Source organism: Sinohyriopsis cumingii, chromosome 14, assembly GCF_028554795.1.
Source record: "Sinohyriopsis cumingii isolate HCF-2022 chromosome 14, ASM2855479v2, whole genome shotgun sequence".
NCBI classification, from domain to species: domain Eukaryota; kingdom Metazoa; phylum Mollusca; class Bivalvia; order Unionida; family Unionidae; genus Sinohyriopsis; species Sinohyriopsis cumingii.
This window is the reverse complement of record NC_142974.1, coordinates 11,524,631-11,548,762: the sequence shown is the minus strand read 5'-3', so window position 1 is coordinate 11,548,762 and position 24,132 is coordinate 11,524,631. Positions and strand designations below refer to the sequence as shown.

General features: G+C 35.6%; 1 protein-coding gene across 3 annotated transcripts; it reads left to right on the top strand.

The window, feature by feature from the left end:
• Positions 1–6,669: 6,669 nt before the first annotated feature.
• LOC149783248 (uncharacterized) lies at positions 6,670–21,356 on the top strand. Of its 3 annotated transcripts, none has more exons than XM_089931463.1 (6): positions 6,670–6,818; positions 7,165–7,282; positions 13,909–14,059; positions 16,299–16,469; positions 16,792–16,962; positions 20,608–21,356. In XM_089931463.1, exons 2-6 carry the CDS (start codon positions 7,226–7,228, stop codon positions 21,102–21,104), a joined length of 1,047 nt encoding a protein of 348 aa, XP_089787589.1. In that variant the 5' UTR covers positions 6,670–6,818; positions 7,165–7,225; the 3' UTR covers positions 21,105–21,356. The 3 variants fall into 3 exon arrangements, with proteins under 3 accessions (XP_089787589.1, XP_089787590.1, XP_089787588.1); XM_089931464.1 differs by lacking the exon at positions 6,670–6,818 and adding an exon at positions 6,835–7,014; XM_089931462.1 differs by lacking the exon at positions 6,670–6,818 and having other exon boundaries at positions 7,033–7,282.
• The last annotated feature ends 2,776 nt before the right edge of the window (positions 21,357–24,132 follow it).

Sequence of the window (24,132 nt, the reverse complement as noted above, 5' to 3'; positions counted from 1 at the left end):
TAGTTTTGTTCAACACGTAATCTAACTTTTGATCGCGTGATCAGATCACCGTTATATAATATATGCTTTAAGTTTTGGTTAAAGCTTTTATATTAGTCTATATTTCAAAATGCCCTGAAAGGTTATGTTTCTACTATTAAACTTCGTATAGAGACAATTACTGTTAATATTATTCTCTTACCTCGTATACCACGAGTTCAAGGTCGCTGTCATATCTTTGCGCTAAGATTTGTTTAGTTTTTAAATTTGTTTTCATTTTCTAAACCCCTTCATGTAATTGGTTCCCATTTGGTACCAATTGCTATGAAGTTTAGAAAATTCATATTGTGGCACGCTCTCTTACATATTTCATCTTGCTGCCAAGGTCATGCTCATCGTATACTTGCGTTAAGTTTTAGCTTTAAGACTGGTTTTGATTGGTATCGTTTGAAATCCATCTCCAGCAAGGAAAGACTTAATACTTAATAACTGAGATTACATGCATTTAGAGGGACATTGGTGGTTGCTTCTGATCATAAGAATAAAGCACGTATTTCGTAATATATATTAATGTTGATCTTGTTTGATTATCATATATTAATAAATCTCTTCAAATTTCCGAACATCATTATGAAGCAAAACATAAAACTCTTCTTATAATGTTTTGCTTTCTTGTGAATATTATATACTTCACAATCAGATATATAGTAAGAGTAATTATTTTCTTTATTCGATATCGGTGATAGAAATTCGATATCAGTAATTTAAAGTGTCGTGTACGAGAATTGCTAGGGTAGTGTTCACTTTGGTTACTTGCAAAATAAAATAAAATAAAATTTAAAAAAACCACAGCTACAATAAAAATACAGTATAATATAAAAAGTTGCATCTCTTTTAAATGAAAAGGTCAATATATGTGCTTGCTATACAGTCTGTTTACTTGGTTCCCCCCCCCCCCCGCCTTCGCTCCCAAAACATAAATTAGCTTCCTGGTGCATACGAAATGTAAAATTGTATATGAATTTAAGCATGTCTGGACATTGGAAGCTATGCAATATATACCTATGTATCATGCTGCAATTATATCTGGTCACGCATGACCGCGATCTACCTGCAAAATGGTGACTTATTCAATCCACACCTTACACTAGCTGTTTAAACGTAAATATTCCAACTAATGTGACTTGTAGTCACGAAACAGGAATAGAATATTGCTATAGAATAAAAAGTAATAAGCAGTCTCACAATATCAATGCAATTACCACGAAAGTGGAAAAAGTAACAGTTACCCAACAATTTTAGTGAACGTGGAACTAGTATCAAGTATCCAAAAATTACCATGAAAGTGGAAGTAGTAACAATTGTCCAACAATTGTAATGAAAGTGAGAATAGTAACAATTATCCAACAATTACGGCGAACGTGGAGATGGTATTAACAATCCAGCAGTATCGTGATTGCATTTCAAAGTGAGAAGTGTTTTAGGAGACCAAGTTCTTTGTTTCAATTTCAGTTGGGGAGCAGTTGCAACATGATACAAATAGAGGATATTAAAATAATTTGGTGCCCTGTAGCCTATGAATACTATTATGTTTGTTTTAGAAGTATCGTGTAATATGACACTATGTTTTGGTGTTTGTTGTCGATCAGGAAGAATATATATATATATATATATATATATATATATATATATATATATATATATATATATATACACACACACACAAACCGCCATCACGTGATACTCGCCAGTTAACCCGTATATGCTACGATGGACTCTCATTAATTGCTTTAAATGATCACTCCTTGGCTCTCCACACTACAGTGTGCTCTAGACCAAACGAACTAAGACTACATTCATCATTACCTAAATGTAAACAGAAGCGAAAAAAAAGATACATTGTTTCAAAGTCGGCGTAGAACAGGAAGAAGAATTCCAGTTATCTCCCTTATTTCGGCTCAAGAATTTTAAAAAAGATCGACCGTGAATTTAGATAACCTAATTCAAGTCCCTATTAATTCGTCAACCTTTGTGTCAACTATCCAGGAGATACCTCTGCGGATTGCATTATTCAATGCCCAATCAGTAGGGCCACCGGAAAATGCACAGAAATAGTAAATTTTATTAACGACCAGAATATTGACGTCTTTTTCCTGACAGAAACATGGCTAAAAACATCAGGCGATGAGCCCAACTGTGCGGATCTAACACCCACTGGTTACTCCATCAAATCGTTCCCGCGTAATTCTCGCGGAGGTGGAATTCCTGTCATCACAAAGAACTCCATGATAAAACGTCTTAACCACACCACAACATTCAGTTTTGACCACACATCGTTTAAACTAGACCAAACCACACTCAGACTGGAGCAAAGGTCAGTCCATTTTTTCTGCCTATACCGCCCTCCTCCTAGTAGAAAAAACAAGCTGGCTGACTCTCTCTTTTTGGAGCAGTTTCCGAATCTCCTGGACTATGGAAATTCGATAGGTGGCTACCTGATTATTCTTGGAGATTTCAACTTTCACTTCGACTGTCCCGGAAACCCAAATACTGTACATCAAAACTCATAGATTCCATTAATGTTTTCAACCTCAAACAGTCGGTTAACCAACCCACCCATAAACATGGTCACATTTTCGACTGGATTCTTCATAGACTTGATGATAACATTGTATGTTCTCCCTGGTATCCCATGACCTTGCATCAGATCACCTCTGCATCATATGCCATCTTGACGTATCAGTCCCTAACCCTCCATCTGTATCTGCTACTAAGAGAAACCTCCGTATGATAAATAGAACCAATCTAATGCACGACATCCAAGCTAACCTAACAACTTGCTTACCTCCTACCGCAGAACAACTCGATAACTGCCTGCGTTCATTGCTTGACAAACATGCCCCATCTACCAAGTGCAGAGTATCAATTCAAAAGTGTTCTCCATGGTATAACAGTGTTAGGGACCAGCTTCGCACTGCTAAAAGAGACTGCCGTAAATCTGAGAGGCTTTGGCTTTCCACCAGACACACTATTCATAAGCAAATCTATGGAGCCGCTAAGAAGAACGTCACAAATATAGTCCATGCAGCGAAATCAGCCCACTACACTACTAAGATCATGGAAAGTTTCAGCTGCAAAGAGCTCTTCGAGATTACTAACAAGCTAATGTCAAGGAACACATCTACACCACTTCCAACTACCTTCTCTCCAGTCGACCTTCTGGACATGTTTGAAAATTTCTTTCATGACAAAGTACAAACCATTAGAGATAAGCTTGACACCACAATTTCGATTGACTCGTCGTCACCATACAGTTGGGATACAGAATTTGAGCGGCAAACATTAGCAGCATTTGAATCCGTCTCTATGGATTTCGTACGTACCATCCTGATGAAGAGTGTACCAAAGTCATGTGAACTTGATCCAATTCCATCATCACTGCTGCTTGAGTGCTTAGATCCAGAATTGCCTTCACTAACTGATGTTATTAATACCTCTCTCTCATCCGGGGAATTCCCATCATTTTTCAAAACTGCCATTGTAAAGCCTCTGCTGAAGAAACCAACACTAGACCATAACGATTTAAAGAACTACCGCCCAGTTTCTAATCTCCCATTCATATAAAAAATCATAGAAAAGGTTGTTCTATCCCAGCTTATATCTCATCTAAATTCAAACAGTCTTTTTAGCAATGTACAACCTGCATATCGCCCTTGCTACATTACTGAAACAACTCTTCGAACAGTAGTTAATGACATTCTCTCTGCGTTGGATAGCGGAAAGATTACAGTCCTCACCCTCCTTGATTTGTCTGCAGCATTTGACACAATAGACCATGATATATTACTTCACAGTCTCCAGCATGTATTTGGCATTCATGATACAGCCTTACTGTGGTTCAAGTCCTACTTGGTCAACAGGACACAAATTGTATCTGCAAATGGAACACACTCCAGCCCAGTTGATCTATGTTGTGGTGTTCCACATGGGTCTGTTCTTAGATCTGTTCTCTTCATTTTGTACACTCAGTCGCTCTCAAGTGTCATAGGTCATCATCCAGTGTCTCACCAATTGTACGCTGATGACACCCAAATATACAAATCTAGCCACCAAACTGAAGTTGATGCTACCATCCAAGGTGTAGAGAGGTGCATTTATGATGTGAAATCATGGATGACATGTAACAAGCTGCAGATGAATGATGGTTAAACGGATGCCATTCTGATCACAACACAAAGACTTTCTCATTCACATCCTTTACCTCAAACAATACATATCAGCAACACCAACATTAAATTCACACAATCAAACGAAACCTAGGTGTTACTCTGGACAGTACTCTCACATTGCACCAACATGTCATGAGCATATGCAGTGCTGCATATCTTGAGCGGAGACGCATCAGTTCAATTCGCAAATATCTTTCAGCTGATGCCACTAAAACACTTGTGTGTTCATTAGTACTTTCAAGACTGGACTATTGTAACTCAATTCTGTCTGTTTCATCTCAATATCTGCTCCAGAAACTTCAAAAAGTTCAAAACACAGCTGCTCGGATCATACTTAGAGTACCACGATCGGAGCACACCTCCCCGCTGCTCTCTACCCTACACTGGCTATCGATTCGATCCAGAATCTGACACAAAATTTATTCTCTGTGCTACTTTTCACTGTAGGGCTCTAGTCCAACATACCTATCCGACCTCACCTATGTGTACACACCAGCAAGATACTTACGCTCCTCTTCTGACAATCGTATACTCATTATTCCCACTATGAAAACAAAGTCATATGGACAGCGTTCTTTTGCATACCAGGCCCAGCAACGTGAAATAAATTGCCCACTAAACTTAAACACAAAGACACAGTGATCTCATTCAAGAATGCTCTCAAAACTCACTTATTTCGACTGCAAGAACAAACTTAAAGACCTAATAATGTTTCCTACCTTAAATATTCTCAGCATGTTTATTAAAAATTGTTTTCTAATTTCATGGTGTTTGTTTTAGTGATCATGCCATTAGATGTTTTTTATCTTATAGGTATTGATTAATGTTGTAAAGCGCTTAGAGCTTCTAAAGATTAGGCGCTATACAAAGTTCTCATTATTCTTATATATATATATATATATATATATATATATATATATATATATATATATATATATATATATATATATACCTGTGCTGAATACGAAATTGTACTCCTACTTTCCGCATTTGTATAGAAAATATGAGACTACGTACACATATCTGACCTGTTGTTATATATCAGTATAACTTGGCAAGAATGGATATTTAATCATTTTGATAAAAGACCTTTAAATTCTACAAATTCTTTAAAATAATAACCACATCATTATTCCCTAATTGTTTAATTAAAATTTCATTGCTGTAAAAGAAAGCAAAAAGAAAGACACGAAGAACCTTTACTATGATGAGGCAAATTGGAATTATTTATAGAAACTGGAGCCAGTCGATTGTTTCTTATTTTCAGTAGAAGTACCAGATGACTTTAAAACATAAAAAAAAAACAGTTGAACAGTCATCACCTTGTTGGTTTTGCGTCTTTATGTTACTTAGTTTAAGACCATAGACTCATAACAGTGTAGAGTACGATGAATTAAAAATCGTGTGACTAGACCAGCCTTGAAATAAGCTATGTTTGGTTTATTTATCAACTCGGATGGAAACTGATTCCGTCAGAAGTATGGAATTTAGTGTTCCATTACACCGATTTAAGAAATTTCATTATAATCGAGTGACTGATCCAACTCAAATTGCCGGCATGCCATCTGTCATAACTGGGATTGTGGTGGGGTAGATTGATAATTGTAAATGGTATTTATTACAATAATCTGTTATTTGCCTCTTGATATCAGATCACCAGTCAACCAATGCATTGCCATGTTCTTGTCATAGTGCAGCTATTTCACAATGGGACCAAAGTGAAGCTGGTATCAACATGTCTTTTTGCGAGTGTAATGAGGCACTTCAGCACGATGCAATGGGGACGCATTTCGGCAATGAATACCATACGCGTATAGCGAGTGACCTGTATACAGAAAATGGAGCAGTCAGTCGATATCACATTGCACAAGGGATAAAGAATGAGCGTAACTGCATGATATATTATATATTCCTAACTGTTCATTACATATCCTGTCACATGTACGTATCGCATGTCTTTCTATTTCCCCCCGAACAAACCCTGCTATTGTTTTGGAGGTGTATGTATGTGGTGTATCTTACACAGCATATGCTACGCTAAGTAAACAAGGAAGTTCCCTTCTCAAATTGCAAATTTTACCGGCAGTTCTATTTATTGAAAAGAGATTATAACACCGTAAATATTCAAAAAATACGTGCACGATAAGGTCATGTCAATCTTCAAAGGAAGACTAGAGAGATGTTCATATTTATTCCAATTATTGAAACTATTTGATATCAATCGTCTTCGGTTAAATACCAACGTTCGATTTGCAGGCTCTGCAAAATCGTGTCCTTATAAATTGCCAAATCAAAAATCCTATATGTGTATTACACCCTCACCCCAGCTTCAAGAGCGTGTAACACACACTCTTCCAGAAAATGAGAAGTATTCTATCCTGTTTATTACTAGCCATCTTGCCTCCGAAATTGATACTGAAAATAGAAAGAAATCAATGTTGCAAAGATTTAGGATGTATTGCATTTTATCCTCGAATCAATCCAGAATTAAGAAGGTTGAAAATATTGGACATGCTACATTAAAGTCTGCTTCAGGGTGAACAACAAAGCACTTGGCACTGTCTCGTTTTGAGCACTTGTGAATGAAACGAAAACAACGCATGGATCGAGGTAAAAATGCGTGTCTTCAATCCGTTTTTTTTTTCCTCGAATGAATATCCTGTCAACATATCTATTGGCCGTGCAATGCAAATTTCCATGCGACAGTGTACTTATATGTGCAAGGTTGAAGTATTTCCTCGACTCCAAAACATTAGCTGGTTTAACTTAGCTGTGTGTTGTAGATACCCATTGTGGGAGCAGTGCGGTAAGAAAACTATCAAGTTGTCATGTGACACAGAATCGGATAAACAACGGCACAACCGTGTATAATGCATTTTTGACTAAGTGCGCATCTGTCAGCATTTAATCTGAAAGTTGTCTAAACTGTACTAATTATGCAATTTAAAATTTGCAGCACTCGCTACGAAATCCCAGAATTTTATCAGCAGTTCGGGAAAGAATTACCCAAGTTGGTTATGGTGACAGATGGATTTTGGAGTGAAATGGACGACGCTACTTTTGATGTCGGACAGGTAACGTATAAACAATTGTTGAGTAAAATAGTACATACATATTATTTGACTACGAAATGATGTCTATTTCAAATATATTCTGTAACAATCTACAGTACAGATGTATATATGTATATAATGAACTCGGTTTAAGTGCGTGGAATGCTAATTAATTCACGTGGGCATATTCCCATTCCGATACTTACACACGGATTATTCAATCATATGGCTAATTCAGTATCTAATAATAGCTATCATACCTTAGATCAGGGGTTGGCTACCTACGGCCCTCGGGCCGCATGTGGCCCGCCAAGGACTTTCATTCGGCCCGCCAAGGGTTTTCATGCGGCCTAGGAACAAGTCATCATTCGCACTGACTCTGTTTATGTTACTCTTTTTATCAAATAAATGTGCTTCTTTTGAAGTTTAAGTTTAAATTTTCAAATATTAACAACATAATAACAACTGAAAATTAATTATGATGTTATTTAGAAAAATCTTTTGGTTTTGCTATTTCAAATATTAATTACTTTACTTAATGAACTATGCGGCCCGCGACAACGTGTAAATTTGTGTATGCGGCACTTGCACTGAAAAGTTTGCCCACCTCTTCCTTAGATCAAAGACAAGCGAATTCCTACTGGTTACTTCATCGTTTCTTCCAATCTCATGTATAATACCGAAACTTCGATTTCGATATAATCCCTATTCAACACTTTTTTTTGCACTATTAACTACAGAGGTGGGATAATGAGTGAGATCCCCCACTTATGGTTTTTAGTTATCGATTTCTAGTTCAAGATCGACCACGGTGTTATTGCCGAGTAAACTGTCACATAAAATATGCAATTCAAGGATGAAATAACAGAGATCTGAGCAGAGATAGAGGATAGAAGAACACGAGCCCCCAATGTAAAATATAACAAGTGAATCAATTACATAATCAAAATGAAATTGAACGTGACATTTAAATGATTCAAGTTCTCTTAAAAACAGAGCTACACAATATATATGCGAAATTCAGTTAGTCGTTGTTACACCGATTTAAGAAATTTCATCATAATCGAGTGACTGATCGAACTCAAATTGCCGGCATGCCAGCATCACCTGGTTGCTTCCGATCTTTTCCAAATGGTTTTTGGTGATATGTTGTATTACTTCTCCCCTCCTCTATTTCTAGCCTCTTCGGGTAATCAACCACCTTTGATGTAGGCTATGCTTTTTTCCCCACTGTACAGTACAGATTCCCCTTTAAATAAAAGTATACTACCGAACCTTAAAACGTGTCAGGTTTTGTCTTCTGAGATTAAACAATTTCCCACTCTTTTTACGTCAGATATTGTCGTATCGCAATTTTTCAGGACTAAGCTGATATGGTCAGTTTGTCAAATGATACACACGCCCTACCATCATAAATTAATCTCTTGTTAGAGGCCACTCGCATAATTAGACCTTTTAGATAAACATTACACTCAACTGTGGCTATAACTTATTAGCTGAAGTGTCAGTCGACACACATTCCTAATGCTAACATATCGATTCTCGGTTGAAAAGAATTAACAGCTTAATTACACAAATGAATTAATGGACTTAACTCCATTTCCTAAATACGTTACTTTGCTGCGAGTATTTCAACGACAAAGACATAAAAAAACAATTCTTAGCGTAGATGCTTCATGTCAATTAAAACAGATAAAGTAATTCTCATAATTCGAATCAGAGTAATGCATGATATTCATACAATACATGATTTCTATTACATCTGAACTAGGTAATTACAAGGAATTCATATAAACCATGAGTCATATATCATTCGAGACTAAATGTATGCAATCCATTAACTTCTGAACTTAAGTATGAATTAAAAGGAATATTTCTGCAAATAATTATAAAACTTACATCAATGAACATACTGCATGCAATTTAGACAAACCTTGTGCTGTATTGAAATTAGCATTCATTATGCAGCTAAATCTCAACTTTCGGACACTCATCCCTTGGACAATCTAACGAGAAACACAAATTATTTCCACAGAGTTAAATTCTGTTTTGTTGTAGAAACTTTGATTAATTTCGCGAGGGGAATTTCCTAAAACCTTGAATTTCGTCTACCCCCACCCCATTTAGCTTACGCAATCATAATTACTTATCTATTCGCCCAAACTTTTTACCACTCCCATCGAAGTCAGTATAGTTCTCTCTAGATCGCCTTTATTAATAACTATTCTGTACGATATCATTTTTATGACACCTCTTTCAAATGACCCAAGATTTCCAAATTTTGTTTGCTCTGCCTTGTCTTAACTTTGCCATTTCATCTGCTTGACCGTACACTGACATTAATGGAAAGCGGCCACTTTTCAGGTCACGGTGGCTTCTTCTTCATCAGTTTGCCATGGGTTTGGTTGCAGTGTTTTATTTGCGTATGTTTTTCTTTATCTTTTGATTGATTCGTTCCGTACCTAGTCAGAATTATCATGAAACTACGGCAATCATTTACGTTACACGCGCACTGAATTGTTTTGACATTGGGATCAAGGTAACAATCATAAACTATCGGCGTAATGTTGTTGCATATATTCTATTGGCCTATATTACCTGAATTTCATGGTGGATGTTTGTTCATATATGAAGAAAGCATCTTTACAAAACGAAGACAATTCATTACCGGATACGCACACTTGACCCTTGAACGCTCTGATCAAAGTTACATTCTTAACATGTCTGCGTTAAGCGATTGCCTGAAGGCCTTTTTTAATTCTGCTTCTATTTCTTTAATCCCTTTTATTCATACTGCAGGTGAATCATTACGAAGCTAAATCAATTTCAGATGCTTCGAAGCAATGCCCATCATTTAATCGATACACATCATAGACCAGTAATATGAAAATGACCTCTCGACTCGTGTAACGAGAAAAGACTGTTGTTCTTGTTGTGGGTTTAACGCCATTTTTCAGCGCATGATAAGCTACAAATGGCGGTTAGTATAGTTGATGGAGGAAGATCAGGGAAAATCTCGATAAGAACTACCGGCTTACGGAAAGCTACAGTCAAGCTTTCTCGCATTAACACATTGGCAGAGACCGAAATTGTAACCCACGCGGACAGAGGTGAGATGGCAGTGATCGGATATAGCGAGCGCTTTAGACAACTCGGCCACCCGGGGCCCCGTGCAAGGCTGTTCACTGAGGGCATGAGAGCGGTACGATCATGATACCACAATGAGTGACTATTTTACAATGTTGACAAATATTTTATTGTATCAAAATGGACGAGGCAGTTACATTCTGATTGTTTGACTGTAAACAAACATATTTTAGAAGACTGTCAAGGTTAATTTACATTATGATTATCTAAAAATAATTTTAAAAATTGGGAGACTGTCAAGGTGTATTATTCTGCCAATTCAGTCATTAAAGTGCCAACATTTATTTTCGTTCACAAGCTGTACAAAATTATGTGATACCACGTGCATCTAAAATCAAAATGTACAATACGTATGCTTGCAGTCCATCTTCAGATTGTTTGAAGATTTAATGACGTCTGATTTCTGTCTTCTTTTATACAAATGGCTATTAATTCAATCTACACTTTTTGTCTAGGTTTAGATAGTAATTTTTAGGGGTGAAACGATACACCTCTGCCGCGTATTGATACGATTCACGATACACAGCATGCGATACGATACATATCGATACACATAAACACTTGAAGACTTTTCCATCTTTGGAAGGTAGGTGTTGCCCTTTTATGTATGTTGACATTCTTGGTTGTATTTCCAGTATGCAGATTGACATATAGTTATCATATATTTATATGCTTTTTTCACTGATGACAAGAAAACAAAGATAATTTCAGACTACCTGTTAGTGAGTTTTATTCAACGTTTTAGGCCATCTAAGGATGACTCCATTTAACTCACTCTAACCACAAGGCCCTTATTTTTTGCACAACATGGATGCTTTGAAAACATCTTACTCCTAATTTGATGTCTCACTTAAATTTCGAAGATATTGCGATGTTTTCTTCAAAACAGAAGAAATAATGAAATTTCCTTGCGCAAAGAAAATCTCATCCAAAACAAATCCGGGCAAGGGAATGAAGATGGATACCCTCCCAAAAAATCACGTATTTCCTGCAGATGAAAGAGACTGCTGCAGCCACAAGTACTTGTATTTGTTAGCGAAGAAGGAAAGCTATTGTCAACACCCAGTCCCATAAGATAATTTTGCCCCATCGCCGAATTTGTGCTGATTTTATTTATTCCATTGGCACCTTCATTCACTGGCTAAACGTTTCTGCATAAAATAGAAATTTCAAATTTGTTCCCTATGTACAATGTCGGGAGAGATGATGATAGGATCATATTAAGGGAGACCCCCTCCCGTTGTCAAAGATATAACGGGGACTGGAACAAAAGGAGGGAGAGGAAGAAACGGCCATAGTTCAGTATATACCTAATACTTCAATATCGTTCTCTTTTTCTTTCTGCGCTACTATCCTTGAGGTGTACTGAAATTTTAAAGATTTCACCTCCAGTGGTATAATCATTAATCTGTTAATTATTTATGAACAAAGTATTTATTATCTGTATATGAATATTGATATGTGCTCCCTTCTGAAGGGCATATACATAGCTAGCTTTGTCAGCTTGAATATGTTGCAAAATTGATCTTTATGACTGCTGTTGTGTACAATTTTCAAGAGCACACATATGTCTTTTGGATACATTTGCTCCGAAATAGGAGTTTTTACTAAGGTACACTTTGTTGAATCAGTGGTTTACTGACTCCTGTACTATGTCAGATTTCCTATATGTTATATAAAGCTGTATTAAAGATTTTAGTTCATCAATGCCACAGTCTGCAAACAGCTATTTAAATAAATATATTTACTTCTTAATTATTTGTTCAGTTTATCTTAACCCAGATATGGATATATGGCTTTTTAGTATATGATCCTCGGGGCTAAATTGATTGACACGAAATGAAGTGGCGTTATATTTTTTAATTTATGTATTTAAATTGGGCTCAGTATTCTGCGATATCTATATTTAATTTTGAAATACCATTTAAATTTTAATTTTGAAAGGGAGATTGACCCTCATGCCGTCTATTTTTGCCCATACAAGATGTACATCTGACTTGTAATTAACACCATTTTCGGCTCAAAATCACTGTTATCCCAATTAACACTTTCCTGTCTCCAATAATCCGATTTACATCATAACTGTAAAAATTATTTTCATTATCACTAACATCAGCCAGTACTTGCCGAACGAAATCATAATGAACCACAGCGGGATTAAGACATTTGACTTTCTTGGTAGCCCCTATTTTAAACACGCATTTATAAAAACATCTTTCATGGAAGGTTCAAACTATGCGATAATAATGCTTATTCCTGGGCACCATGTGCCAATCAAATTTAGTTTGACATTCATTTACCCAGATGAGTAATCAGCTGCCGACCCGAAAAACACATATCGCAAAAAGAACGATTAAATAAAAATTACAAACTTTGCCGATCACATTTTCATATGAGGTACTTTATCTAATTTGTGGATGTTCGCGAGCCTCATTATTCTCCAAGTTCGCGAATTCGCACAAATTTTACACGATTCATGCAATTGCACACCTGACAGCATCTCTGTTTAAGTACTTTACATATCAATTAATGAGTTTTGTGTCACGTTTCTCTGTTGCTTTGACAATACGTCTTGCTTGTCACGCAGGAAATAAGCTACATTAATTTTGATTGGTGGTTATTGTTTACCTGGACCGGAACAAGCAATAACCACCATCGAGAATTCAATGTAACATTTCACCGAGCGAAACACCGGTAGTGTAGCTTTCAAATCGACCAAAGTAGACATAGTATAATTCAGTGTCGAATTTTCACGTAAAAGTAGTTATTAAATGATGATTCAAGTACTTTATTATACACGTGGAACACGTTTGGAATGTATAGTATATGTTGAAGATGATGCTGGGTTGAGATAATTAGCATGGAACGGGGGTACGGACAAATTGCGAGCCAGGCTACTTTGTGTTAATTTATAGACGGCGAGCGAGTTCTCTGAATAGTCGTTTCTGTTTTTACTAATAAAAATGAGTGCCTGTGATTGCAGGTACTGTTTCATATGAATTTTAATTATTTTAAGGAATAATAAAGCAAACTAATAATAGTTATTCATGACTACTGAATACTAAAATAACTTGCATGACTATTGAAGACTAAAATAACTTGCATATGGTAACTATCGTTTTGTATCGATTCTCCGTCTCTTGTGTTCCGTTACAGCAATAGTATCGATTAATCGATGAACCGTTTCACCCCTAGTTGTTATACTATTGTCCATTATCACGAAGTTGTCCAGCGTAGAATTAATCCAGACTTAATATTTCAAAATTACAATTGCTGTTTAAAGTAATTTAATATTCATTGAACTTTAGCACGAAAGGGAAAATGCCAACAATAATCCTTAAATGTATGGATTCTAATTTAAACTGAGCAATGAAGATCAATTTGTATGAAAACCAGCACGAGTAACACGTTCCTAATTAAACGTCTTGATGAGGAGTAGCGTAGTTTTATGTGCATATTAAATTGCAATACAACAGTCTTGACAAATGTATGTGTTTCAGATTATCAGGTTTCATACATGCTCCAAACAGAGGCGCATTAAGGCTGTTGCCATGAAAGAAGATGGTTCTGAAGGAGCTTTGTATTCTATACCTTTGGACCATCCTCGTCCGTTGTTCATCTGTGACAAAAATAGGCTTGGGAAAGAAAAGGGTATGGATCTGTTACTTGATTTTCATAACTTTTCTTTTTAACTTTGATTGATAATGTTTAAAAAAATATTCACGTTATTTCTGGTACTAACATCACTATTATTTTGCTATCGTAGATGTTGGCAGTTTGCAAAGCAGAAAATGTTTTGAAAACATCATATTTCATGCGTTTGAAAGGTTATGATTTTTCCGAACCAGTCACATAGTACAATTTGTTTCGAACCAGTAACATAGTACAATTTGTTTCGAACCAGTCACATAGTACAATTTGTTTCGAACCAGTCACATAGTACAATGTCTTTATACTGATAAACACTAGCCCGATAGGTTTCAGTTCTAACTTTGACTATAAACAAACAAAGATATGCAAATATCTGCAACATTTTTAAAACAAAAAGGGTTATATTTATTGCTAATGCGTCATGACGTGTTTAACTTTAATTCAATAATAACCTTCTTTCTGATCAGTTGAACTTAAAATAATCCTTTATTATACAGCAAGAAAGTAACGCAATTGTGACTTCATAACGTTCGTATGACTTGGTGCAAATTAATATTTGTCAGTTATATCTAAACGTTGATAACGCAATATCATTTAAGCCGTATTTAAGAGCATAGCTAAAGCATATCAAATGAAAAGTTTGTTTATATGGCAGGAATATATATCCGTGGAGATTACCCAATTTACATCCGACTTGGAAGTACATCTGAGTCATTAACATAACTTAACCGAGACGTATGATTCAACAGTGTGAGGTTTTTGCTTAAGGATACTGACTTGTTGTTGGAAAGGTACACGCTATTTTGAACAGTCACTAAATACTTTTCCGGATTGTGCGTACTCTGGTACATTTAAAAAGAAAACGGAAAGGAAGTGAGACGTAGAGATTATTATAATATAGTGCCTGCTTTATGCCTTGTATAAGACGTTTATCATTTTCCAATTTTCGGGTTAATATTTGACGCATGGGAATATAAATAGGTTATATGATAACACAGCGACTGAAATTAAATCCTGGATTTAGCTACCTGACATCTGAATTGCTCCTTCCATATAGCAAAACTTCATTTCATGAAACTCGAGACAGTGCAAGTACTCAGACTTGAATCAATATTGTCATTTTTGTAAGAATATAACTAAATTTTAGGCAATATGAATCTTACATCTTAGCACACATTCTATATTGTCGAACAAATTACTATGTACATCTGTTATAAATCAATGCAAATTTGACCCAATGAATACTGACAAGTTTTCAAGGTAGGTGTATCTGTCTGAAATTAAAATCGCTATATGCATGCATCTACCGTTCCAATCATCATAGTGTGTTATTTTGTGCGATACTTTTCAACATCAATTTTATGTTTTAATTTCGTTGCAATTGCTCCATATAAAACTGCATATTAAATGGAAATAAATATTATTTCCGGAATTCGCCTGGTTGTCGGATATTGATTTGGTCTGTTCAGGTTGGAAGCATGAAGCTCTAGTTTGTGTGGAAGTATGGGGATGAACATTTCATTTGACAGCTTCTTTTCAAGCTTTTATGTTCGGGCTTACGGATGGGAACTAATATGATGGTCAGTCAAGACAATTTATATAAAAAAAATGCACATATTTTAGATGGCCATCATTTAACTTTATGCAACACAAGTCAAACTGTCTTTATGAAAAGCCCATTCGGGAACCTAATTCTTTTTGTTTTACTGCAAACAATCTCAATGCAGAATCCATATATTTATTGAAAACTAGATTATTCCACTGATGTATAATATTGATCTTTTAGTATCACATAAATCAACCCATACCGTCTGCACTTTTCTTTTGTTTGCCTCAAAGCGTATGATGATTTTTTTAAACTTCCGGCCTTGTATATCTCTGACAACCAAGAGTTGTCCTTCTTTTCATTGTTGTGGATCTTGGTAATTCGATTTTTTTCTTCTTCAGAGACGTAGATAATACTACTACTAATAATAATAATAAAATTGATAATAATAAAAAAAATAATAATAGCCACTGACGTCTATGCAGTGTCGACTTTTACTCATGACTGAGACGTACGGAGATAAACCCATTAGACGACCAAAATAATAGCACTCATTATTCACAGAACACAAACTTGGTTTTGTGAACATTACATAAGGCCATGTACAAGAAGTTACTATTCTGTAACTGTTTCATCTCAGCATAGTGTTTTGTTTTTCCCATGTATTACATTTCAACGTTTACTTTTTTTCAGTGTGGAAGCCACAACTATTAAAATATATTGTAGAAAATCACAAGCTGCCGTTGGCTGTACAATTTGTCAGTCCTGAAACCTGCGAGGATGCAACGTCTGTTCGAATCTCCACTGTCACACTTACAGAAGGATTTAATGAAATCTTCCTCCTGGGGAATAATATTGACGATGGTATCAACAGAGAGTTGCGATTGTAATGAACGAAAAATACAGTGTTTCATAAATTTTTCTCAAATGTTTCAAAATAAATATATTTGTAATTATTAAATTGCATATTACTCAACACTTTTCGGAAAGTTTACTGATGTGGTATTTATGTTTAAACACTGGTCAGTTGTTTATTAACACGTACTTTTATCTTGAAAATATCTGTAAAAATTTGAGAGTCTTTGTTTGTTCTCAAAGTTGCAGGTCCCTGCATCGAATCCGTAATTTGTTTTTGAAAATATCGTATCTTAATCGTCATTCTCCTCCTTATCTTTCCAACATCTAGGTTGCCTAAGCATGGGAATAACAGCTGTTCCAGTCAAGAGAACTGGAATGACAGTTGCTTTGTTAACAGGGATACAGGGTCGGACGGTTGAAGAGTGGAGCCAATATTGTACGGAACTTCATGAAGCCGTTACGTCATCTATCAGTTTTAGTTACCGATATGGCCCTGCCGGTATGTTATTCTTATTTAACTTTGGAAACTAATTAAAATAATCTCACATTTAACCAAGCCATTTGAAAGGTACGTAAATTAAATATTTTTATCCGAGATATATAAATTCACTGGTCGAAAACAGTATTACATGTGTATATTTGTGGTCAGCATCATTTATTACAGATATGAATATCCGATACAGTCTGCAGCAAACGACACTATTATGTGCGTATAAATCACTAATAAATGTTATTTAGAAACGTTGATACTTTTTGTTAGCAATCTTAACTCCAGCAAACCTTGGATATACGTTTGATAACATCAAAGGAAATCAGAATGAGATCTTATTAAAAATAAATCGATCTTACGTGGATACACAAGGTAAGGCGCTTCCATACAGACTTACTAGTTTATCTCCACAGAATTTTCCAACGACAGCAGCAACTTCAAAGGCCATACATCAAGTGGTACAAGATAACACCATTATCACACACACCTTTAGCTCACATATATTACTACCTGTAGGTTGCTTGATCCATCCGACCCTGCTGTAATGTTAATCATCCATATTGATCAAAGAAGACGTATTAATACAAGCCAATGGTTTCTGCAGGAAAAATAAATCATTTTCGATAGAAATCAAATATTCATAAATTAAACATTAGCAGCAGTTATACCAAATGGATGAAGGAGAAAAAGGTAATCGGAAGATAGTTTTTGGAAATAGTTATCAAGTAAGGAATCTATTTCACATCAATCTAGTAATATGGCGTCTTCGACCAGAATGTAATCTGCATTGGGAGAGAATGGAAAATTTGAAGCTAATCAGTGCTTGTTTGCTCGTTCCGATATATAATATGAACAAAACAAACGACATTGGAAAACAAAATCACTCTTGAAGTAGGAAGATATATTTGTGACTTCGTTCGTGACTTCGCCTCCTTAGAAAATAATAGGTTTCCGCATCCCCAATTAAACCTTTTTCGACACTTACACCAGTAATCAACTTAGTATCTACAAGATGTTATTTATGTTTGAATCGCAGTATTAAACTGTTTCGTAGAAGACAGATATATAACTAAAGAACTTTATTTGCATTTAGGGTATTGGCCATCAGCAAGTGTATACATATATAATTGTTACAAACATTAATGGTGACACGTTTAATAAATAATGAAATACAAACCGATCGAATTTATAAACATTCATTGAATACTAAAATTATATACTTATGTATATATACCCAAATCCCCATGCACTCTCATACATATCTTCACGTGTACACACACACACACACACACACACACACACACACACACACACATATATATATATATATATATATATATATATATATACACACACACACATGCTTACATAGACCCACATACGTATATGCACATACATAAATATACACTGAGATACTGTGATATGTACACAAGCGCACATCAACATCCATACCTGCATTCATAGTGTATTAAACGAAGTAAGAAAACAACACGCGAATTTTTGCCTGTGAAATACTCCAGAATATGTTTGTTGAATCACATGCGCGAACTTTAATACAGGCTCCCTAGGGAGTGGACACAAAAACTGCATCACTATATAAGCAGTATTGAACGTGCTTTACTTAATTGTAGAATAAGCCCTTTGTACATGAATTATGACACAGTGATGAATGTATTACAGTTTGAAAGGAGAAAGTAAATTTAAGTAGTAGTCATCATAATATTACGTTCAAATTAGTGATCTATGTTATATAATTTTCTAAAATTTGAACCTCAATAGGTTTTTTGACTTGTATATGACCCATTTCTAATAAAGCAGACGGGTTTCTTCAATTTGAAACTTTGATTCGCAGACTTATATTTATTATAAATAAGCTAGTTAGCAGATCAGTCTATGCTTTAAAAAAAATAGCGCCAGATATTAAGGGCTTTCACGTGTTGACTTGTGAATGAATATTCTTAGAGCAGATGGATCTTTTTAAACTTCAAAACATGTTCGATAAGAAAAAGGACAAATCAACACCGTTTTACAAATTTCTAAAGAAGAATATGAGAGTGATTCAATACAGCAATTTGATTGAGGACCGAATCTATGGACTAAACCATCATTCTGCCAAAAGTTAGACACGTATGATGTAGACTAGTTTGAGTGAACATTGAATATAAATAAGTTTTCAGTTTGTTTTGTGTTTTTCGTCTTGAATTTGCCCAGGAAAAACACATTTTATTTTGGTTCTAATGCAGGTGGATTTTGCCCATTTCCCAATCATTTTGACCGGCAGATAGAAGTTAGTAGGAAAAAATAAATGGACATTTTTGTGTACAGTGTATTGTAATTACTGCATGTAGTGTCCTAGTCCCAGCGAGGTGATATTGATACTAGTAATATATAAATTACATTTGTATGCTCAGATTACGCTTTTATTGTCACTTATATTAGCAGAAATTACGCTTTTGCATCTCTCCAGGTTGGCATGTATATCTGACTATCGGACTGAGTTTGGGCCTTTCCTCTGTCTCCACTCATCACAATCAAGTTTCATTCAATCCTGACAATACTACATTATTTTCTATTGCATAAGCTATTCTTTCTTTCCTAGCGTCCGTCATTTGATACTGGTTTTCCTACGATGCGGCGTTTGTATCACCTTTTTCTCTTACTGGTCTGGGATTCTATTCGTCCTTTGGTTTGCTCTCCTTTCAGATACAGCTTGATTTGTCCTACTATTTATCCATTTGATACGAGAAATTCAGAAGATACTTGTTGGTAAATTCTTGGAATTTTCTAATTATGGTTCTCCAAGCTTCCCACACTTTTGCACCGTATATTGAGAATGCTATACATCACAACAACTGTTGTTACCTGATTGTCGGTGCTTAAAGCTTTGGCTACAGGACAGTACTCCACGCTCAATTATTAACGATTAGTATTGGAGAAACAAGTGGAATGCAAAACTAATTTTTCAAAACAAATGATAACTCTGCTTATGTTTTAGTACATTGTGAGTTTGTTTTGAAGAAGTTGAATGTGCTCTGATGGTCATTTTGTTACGATTTTGAATGTAATACGATCATATTTACTCATATTATTGAAGGGAAAATGCATCATTGTTTACTCTTTGATAGTGCGCATAAATCGATTATTTTAAATATTTGTGGCGAGATTGTATCTTTTTCGTATCAGGATAAGTGGATATCATGACGCCTGGATCATGCCACCTTGATAGATATAACAGCTTTAGAAAAAGTCATTATTGATATGTAGTTCTTGGTGACAATCAGTTTAATGTATTTTAGACTTGTTTAACCACTCTGTCAAACTATGTTGTTGAGTGCACCATTGCATTATGCGTACCACATGAATGAATGAAACACCACCATTGTATTCTCCTTATGGGGGTATCTAAATAATGATATATACTTCATTAGTAGATGTAAGACAGAGTGGATTATTTTTTAAAAATTGGTTACATTTGTATTCACGATTCTCATGTAAACTGCGGGGACGTAGATTCTTTATGTGTTAGTTTGAAACAAGGGCAGAATGCATATATTATACGTATGCAATTAATGTCTGCAGTATTTGTCGAATTTGACTAATCGTGAAATTTGTTTAAGTTTGAGTTGCATTACCTATTATTGCCTTATTATACAGGTATAAGATCATATGACCTGACGTCGTCTAACACGAACAACAGCACACGACAGTCTCTACGAAGAATAAGCCGACATCTTAGCAAGATGGTTTTTTCAGAACATGATTCTTTAACACCGCTGAAAGTTGATAAAGAACGTCCACGTTATCTCTCTCCAACAAACGGCGACAGGTCGTGTGGTGAGACAAATGCAGGATTTCAAGACGATTCACAGTCACCAGAACGTTCAGCACGAAATGTATCCAATTACGAAATCGACGATAAACATATTCATTACACGTGCGAGGGAAAAACAATAACATCTGTGACAGATGTCTCATATTTACTGAAGCGATTAAAACTAGAAGATCACATAACAGCGTTCAAGGAACGGGATATTGATGGACATGCTCTCTTTAAACTAAGTGAGCAAATTCTGGAAAAGGAGTACAAGTTTAAAAGGGTAGAATCTGTTAAGCTGATGTCTTTCATAAAAACTGGACACATACCAAAATAATAATTTTCACAATATGCAAATTCACATCTTTAATGCATTAAAATCCCACCGTTTACAGATTGTCAGATACGAATCCTACGTCTCTATCAGCTGTAGATGATTCATTTCGATGGCCATCCGTAATTTTTGGTCATTTTTGAAAAAGGTGAAAGACATGAAACTTGAATATTGTCAAGGCAGCCATATCGTTACACATAAAGGTATACGTTTTTACTATATATACCAAAGTAAATAAAGAAATATACAGGTTTACGTCACCTTCATCCTCTTTTCCCCAATAAAAGATGACATGATGGAATATCAATATGTGTGTGTGTGTGTGTGTGTGTGTGTGTGTGTGTGTGAGCAGCAGGGAGGGTGAACAGAAAACTTGCTTTAATTTCTTTTTATGAAAATAAAACTCCTTAAAAAATATAAGGTCAATAACGTCAAACCAAAGCATCTAACCCAAACCGAGAGTTTCTCTAATTTGGTTAGCTCATTTTGTTACTTCATCTTTGTCGTTCGTGTTTTTCTTACTTTGTATGCATGCTTTTGTTTACCTGTCGGACACTCATTCTTGGTCGCACCCTCCCTGATGTTGTTTAGATAAAGAATTTGAATTAAGATGTATTATAATTTCTTTTAATCCCGAAAATGAATCAAGAAATAAATTTAAAAAAATGATAGATGAAGCAAGATAAAATCGTATAAATGAAAGGTACGACAAGTCAAAAGTAATTATAAATCAGAGTTATATAGAATGAATCGAATTATGAAGATACTGATGAGAAATCTAAAAATACTGATAAACTAATATCTGTTTTCAACCAAATATTGAATGAAGACCAATACGATATCGCGATCGAGGATCATGTTAATTTATCGTGATAATTCCGTGTGGGGTAGATTGTGCTTTTCAAAAGAAGTTTTTGAACTTAATCATGTCCATGTCCCCAGAACACCAAGTCTGATGAATATTTCGCAGAGAAAGTGTATTGACTCCATTAAACACATCTAAAATATTGCAGTTATATCTGACCACTTTAGGTATTTGGTATATCGCTGAGTAACTTATATAACATTGGTGTTTTTATGTCTGTCTTGAGAAAATATCCGAGCTGGATTTGATTGTTTGTTCAGCATTACATCATCGTATACTACGAGATTATTAATAAATCCACCGAGGTCATCTACAGATGGGGCTTGATCAATATCGGTGATAAAATCAATAATATCATTGCCGTCCTCGTCCAACAATTTTGCTTTTTATTTAAAATCTTTAAGCACATTTTAGCATCGCTGATCATCTACGGATGGTGCCACTAAATATCATTTATCCCACTTGAGCAACCTCATTATCAAATTAAGTAGTAATTGTGTTTTTCCCTATCCGGATGGACTATTATTATCATTCTGAAGGAATTCGGTAATGCTGAAATATGTTTTACTAGCACTTGCTTTCGTGTCGCTGAGAAATCAACGACATCCATGTTGCACAAATATAATAAATATGGATTTATATTGTGTTCGATGCAGCGCATCATCCCCCACCAATGGATTAATAACAATAATAACAAAACATAAATGTGTAAAATGTGGTACAAAAAATATAAATTTATCTCCTTTGACAAGTCAAGGAAAACAGGTGGTGTTATCGCTGCATCATTAGGAAAAGTTTCCAGGAGAAAAAATCTTCCCGGATATAATTATTGTGGTCCTGGAACTCGACTTGATATCCGACTTGAAGAGCGAGATCAACCAAGACCAGGAGATTATCCAATAAACGCAATTGGTCAAGCGTCACGAAATTGTGTATGAGTTATATCAATATGTATATCGTCAAAAATTTACTCGGGTTTCGTTGCCGCGTACAGCGTCATCCGAGGGTGGTATATTTTTTCGGCTCTAGTTATCTTGAAATCCTGAGCGAAACTCAGACCATGCTGCACGAGCAAATTGCCTGCAGCGGGGAAACCTAAGTACCTAGCAGCGCATATCTGTCACAGCTAGTGTACATATAGAGCAAATTCTCTATAACCAAATCACATTACGAGTCTTGTCAGAAAGCTTACCCCTTTACGGAAGCAAATCTCCAGCTGTAGAGCTGCATTATACCTGCCTTATACATGTCGCCATGCCTTATACCTGCCTTATACATGCCGCCATGTCTTATACATGCTGCCGTGCCTTATAATGGTTTGATGTGAAGTCACAGAACTGTGTGGTTTCGTGTGACGTATACGCTGTGTTATGGTGACGTTGAACAGGAAGAGTATACTGGTTTTCTCGGTGCGAAGGACCATGGCTTCACGACCATCGGGTCTGTGATGTGAAGGCTGTCGAGGGATCCTTCAACAGACTGAGAGGAGCGGACCATGCGTGGGTGCTTCTCTGGCCATAGACTAGAGCGCGTGGAACCGGAACATCTTGGACGTCATATGGGCGCCACAATCGTTATATAGTGTTCCATGTTATTTCCACTATTGCATTTCATACTTTCATTCATTCCTATTGCTATATCGTTATGTGAACGATCGATAGGTTCGTAATTTACACTGCTTTTCTATATCGTTTTATTTACGATACGTTCATAATTACATTCTTTTCTAAATCGTTATTTGTACGATACATTCAAGACTTTCTTTATATTGGAGTGTAGATCACTTTTATTTTGTTGATCGGTGATAGGAATTAATTCACGTTTGTTTTGAAATTCCATTTGTCTAAATTCATGTTGGAGTTTTTTCTCGTCGAGTTAATTGTTGTTGGTAGTTCCATGTTAGGAACTTTATGATTTTCCTTATCTTTTTGTTTATAATGGTGTCAGATTTGTTAATATTTAAATTGCGTTTATAAATAAACATCTTGTAAACGCAGTTGCTTTTGGTGTCTTCACTAATCCAGTCCCAACCCGGCTTCATCCTGTGACAAATGGTGTCAGAAGTGGGATCATTGGATTAGGGGGAGCATTATTGGATTAGGAGGAGTAGGGACGTTAGTTTGCATAGGTCTTGACTCCAGTAAGATTTTTCAGTTATGTTTCAGA

Excerpts from the sequence above, each read along its gene's own strand:
- LOC149783248 (XM_089931462.1), top strand. The coding sequence starts at position 7,145 with ATGCAATTTAAAATTTGCAGCACTCGCTACGAAATCCCAGAATTTTAT. Across the intron at positions 14,060-16,298 it reads TAGGCTTGGGAAAGAAAAGG|TGTGGAAGCCACAACTATTA; the intron begins GTATGGATCTGT and ends ACTTTTTTTCAG. Across the intron at positions 16,470-16,791 it reads GGGGAATAATATTGACGATG|GTTGCCTAAGCATGGGAATA; the intron begins GTATCAACAGAG and ends TCCAACATCTAG.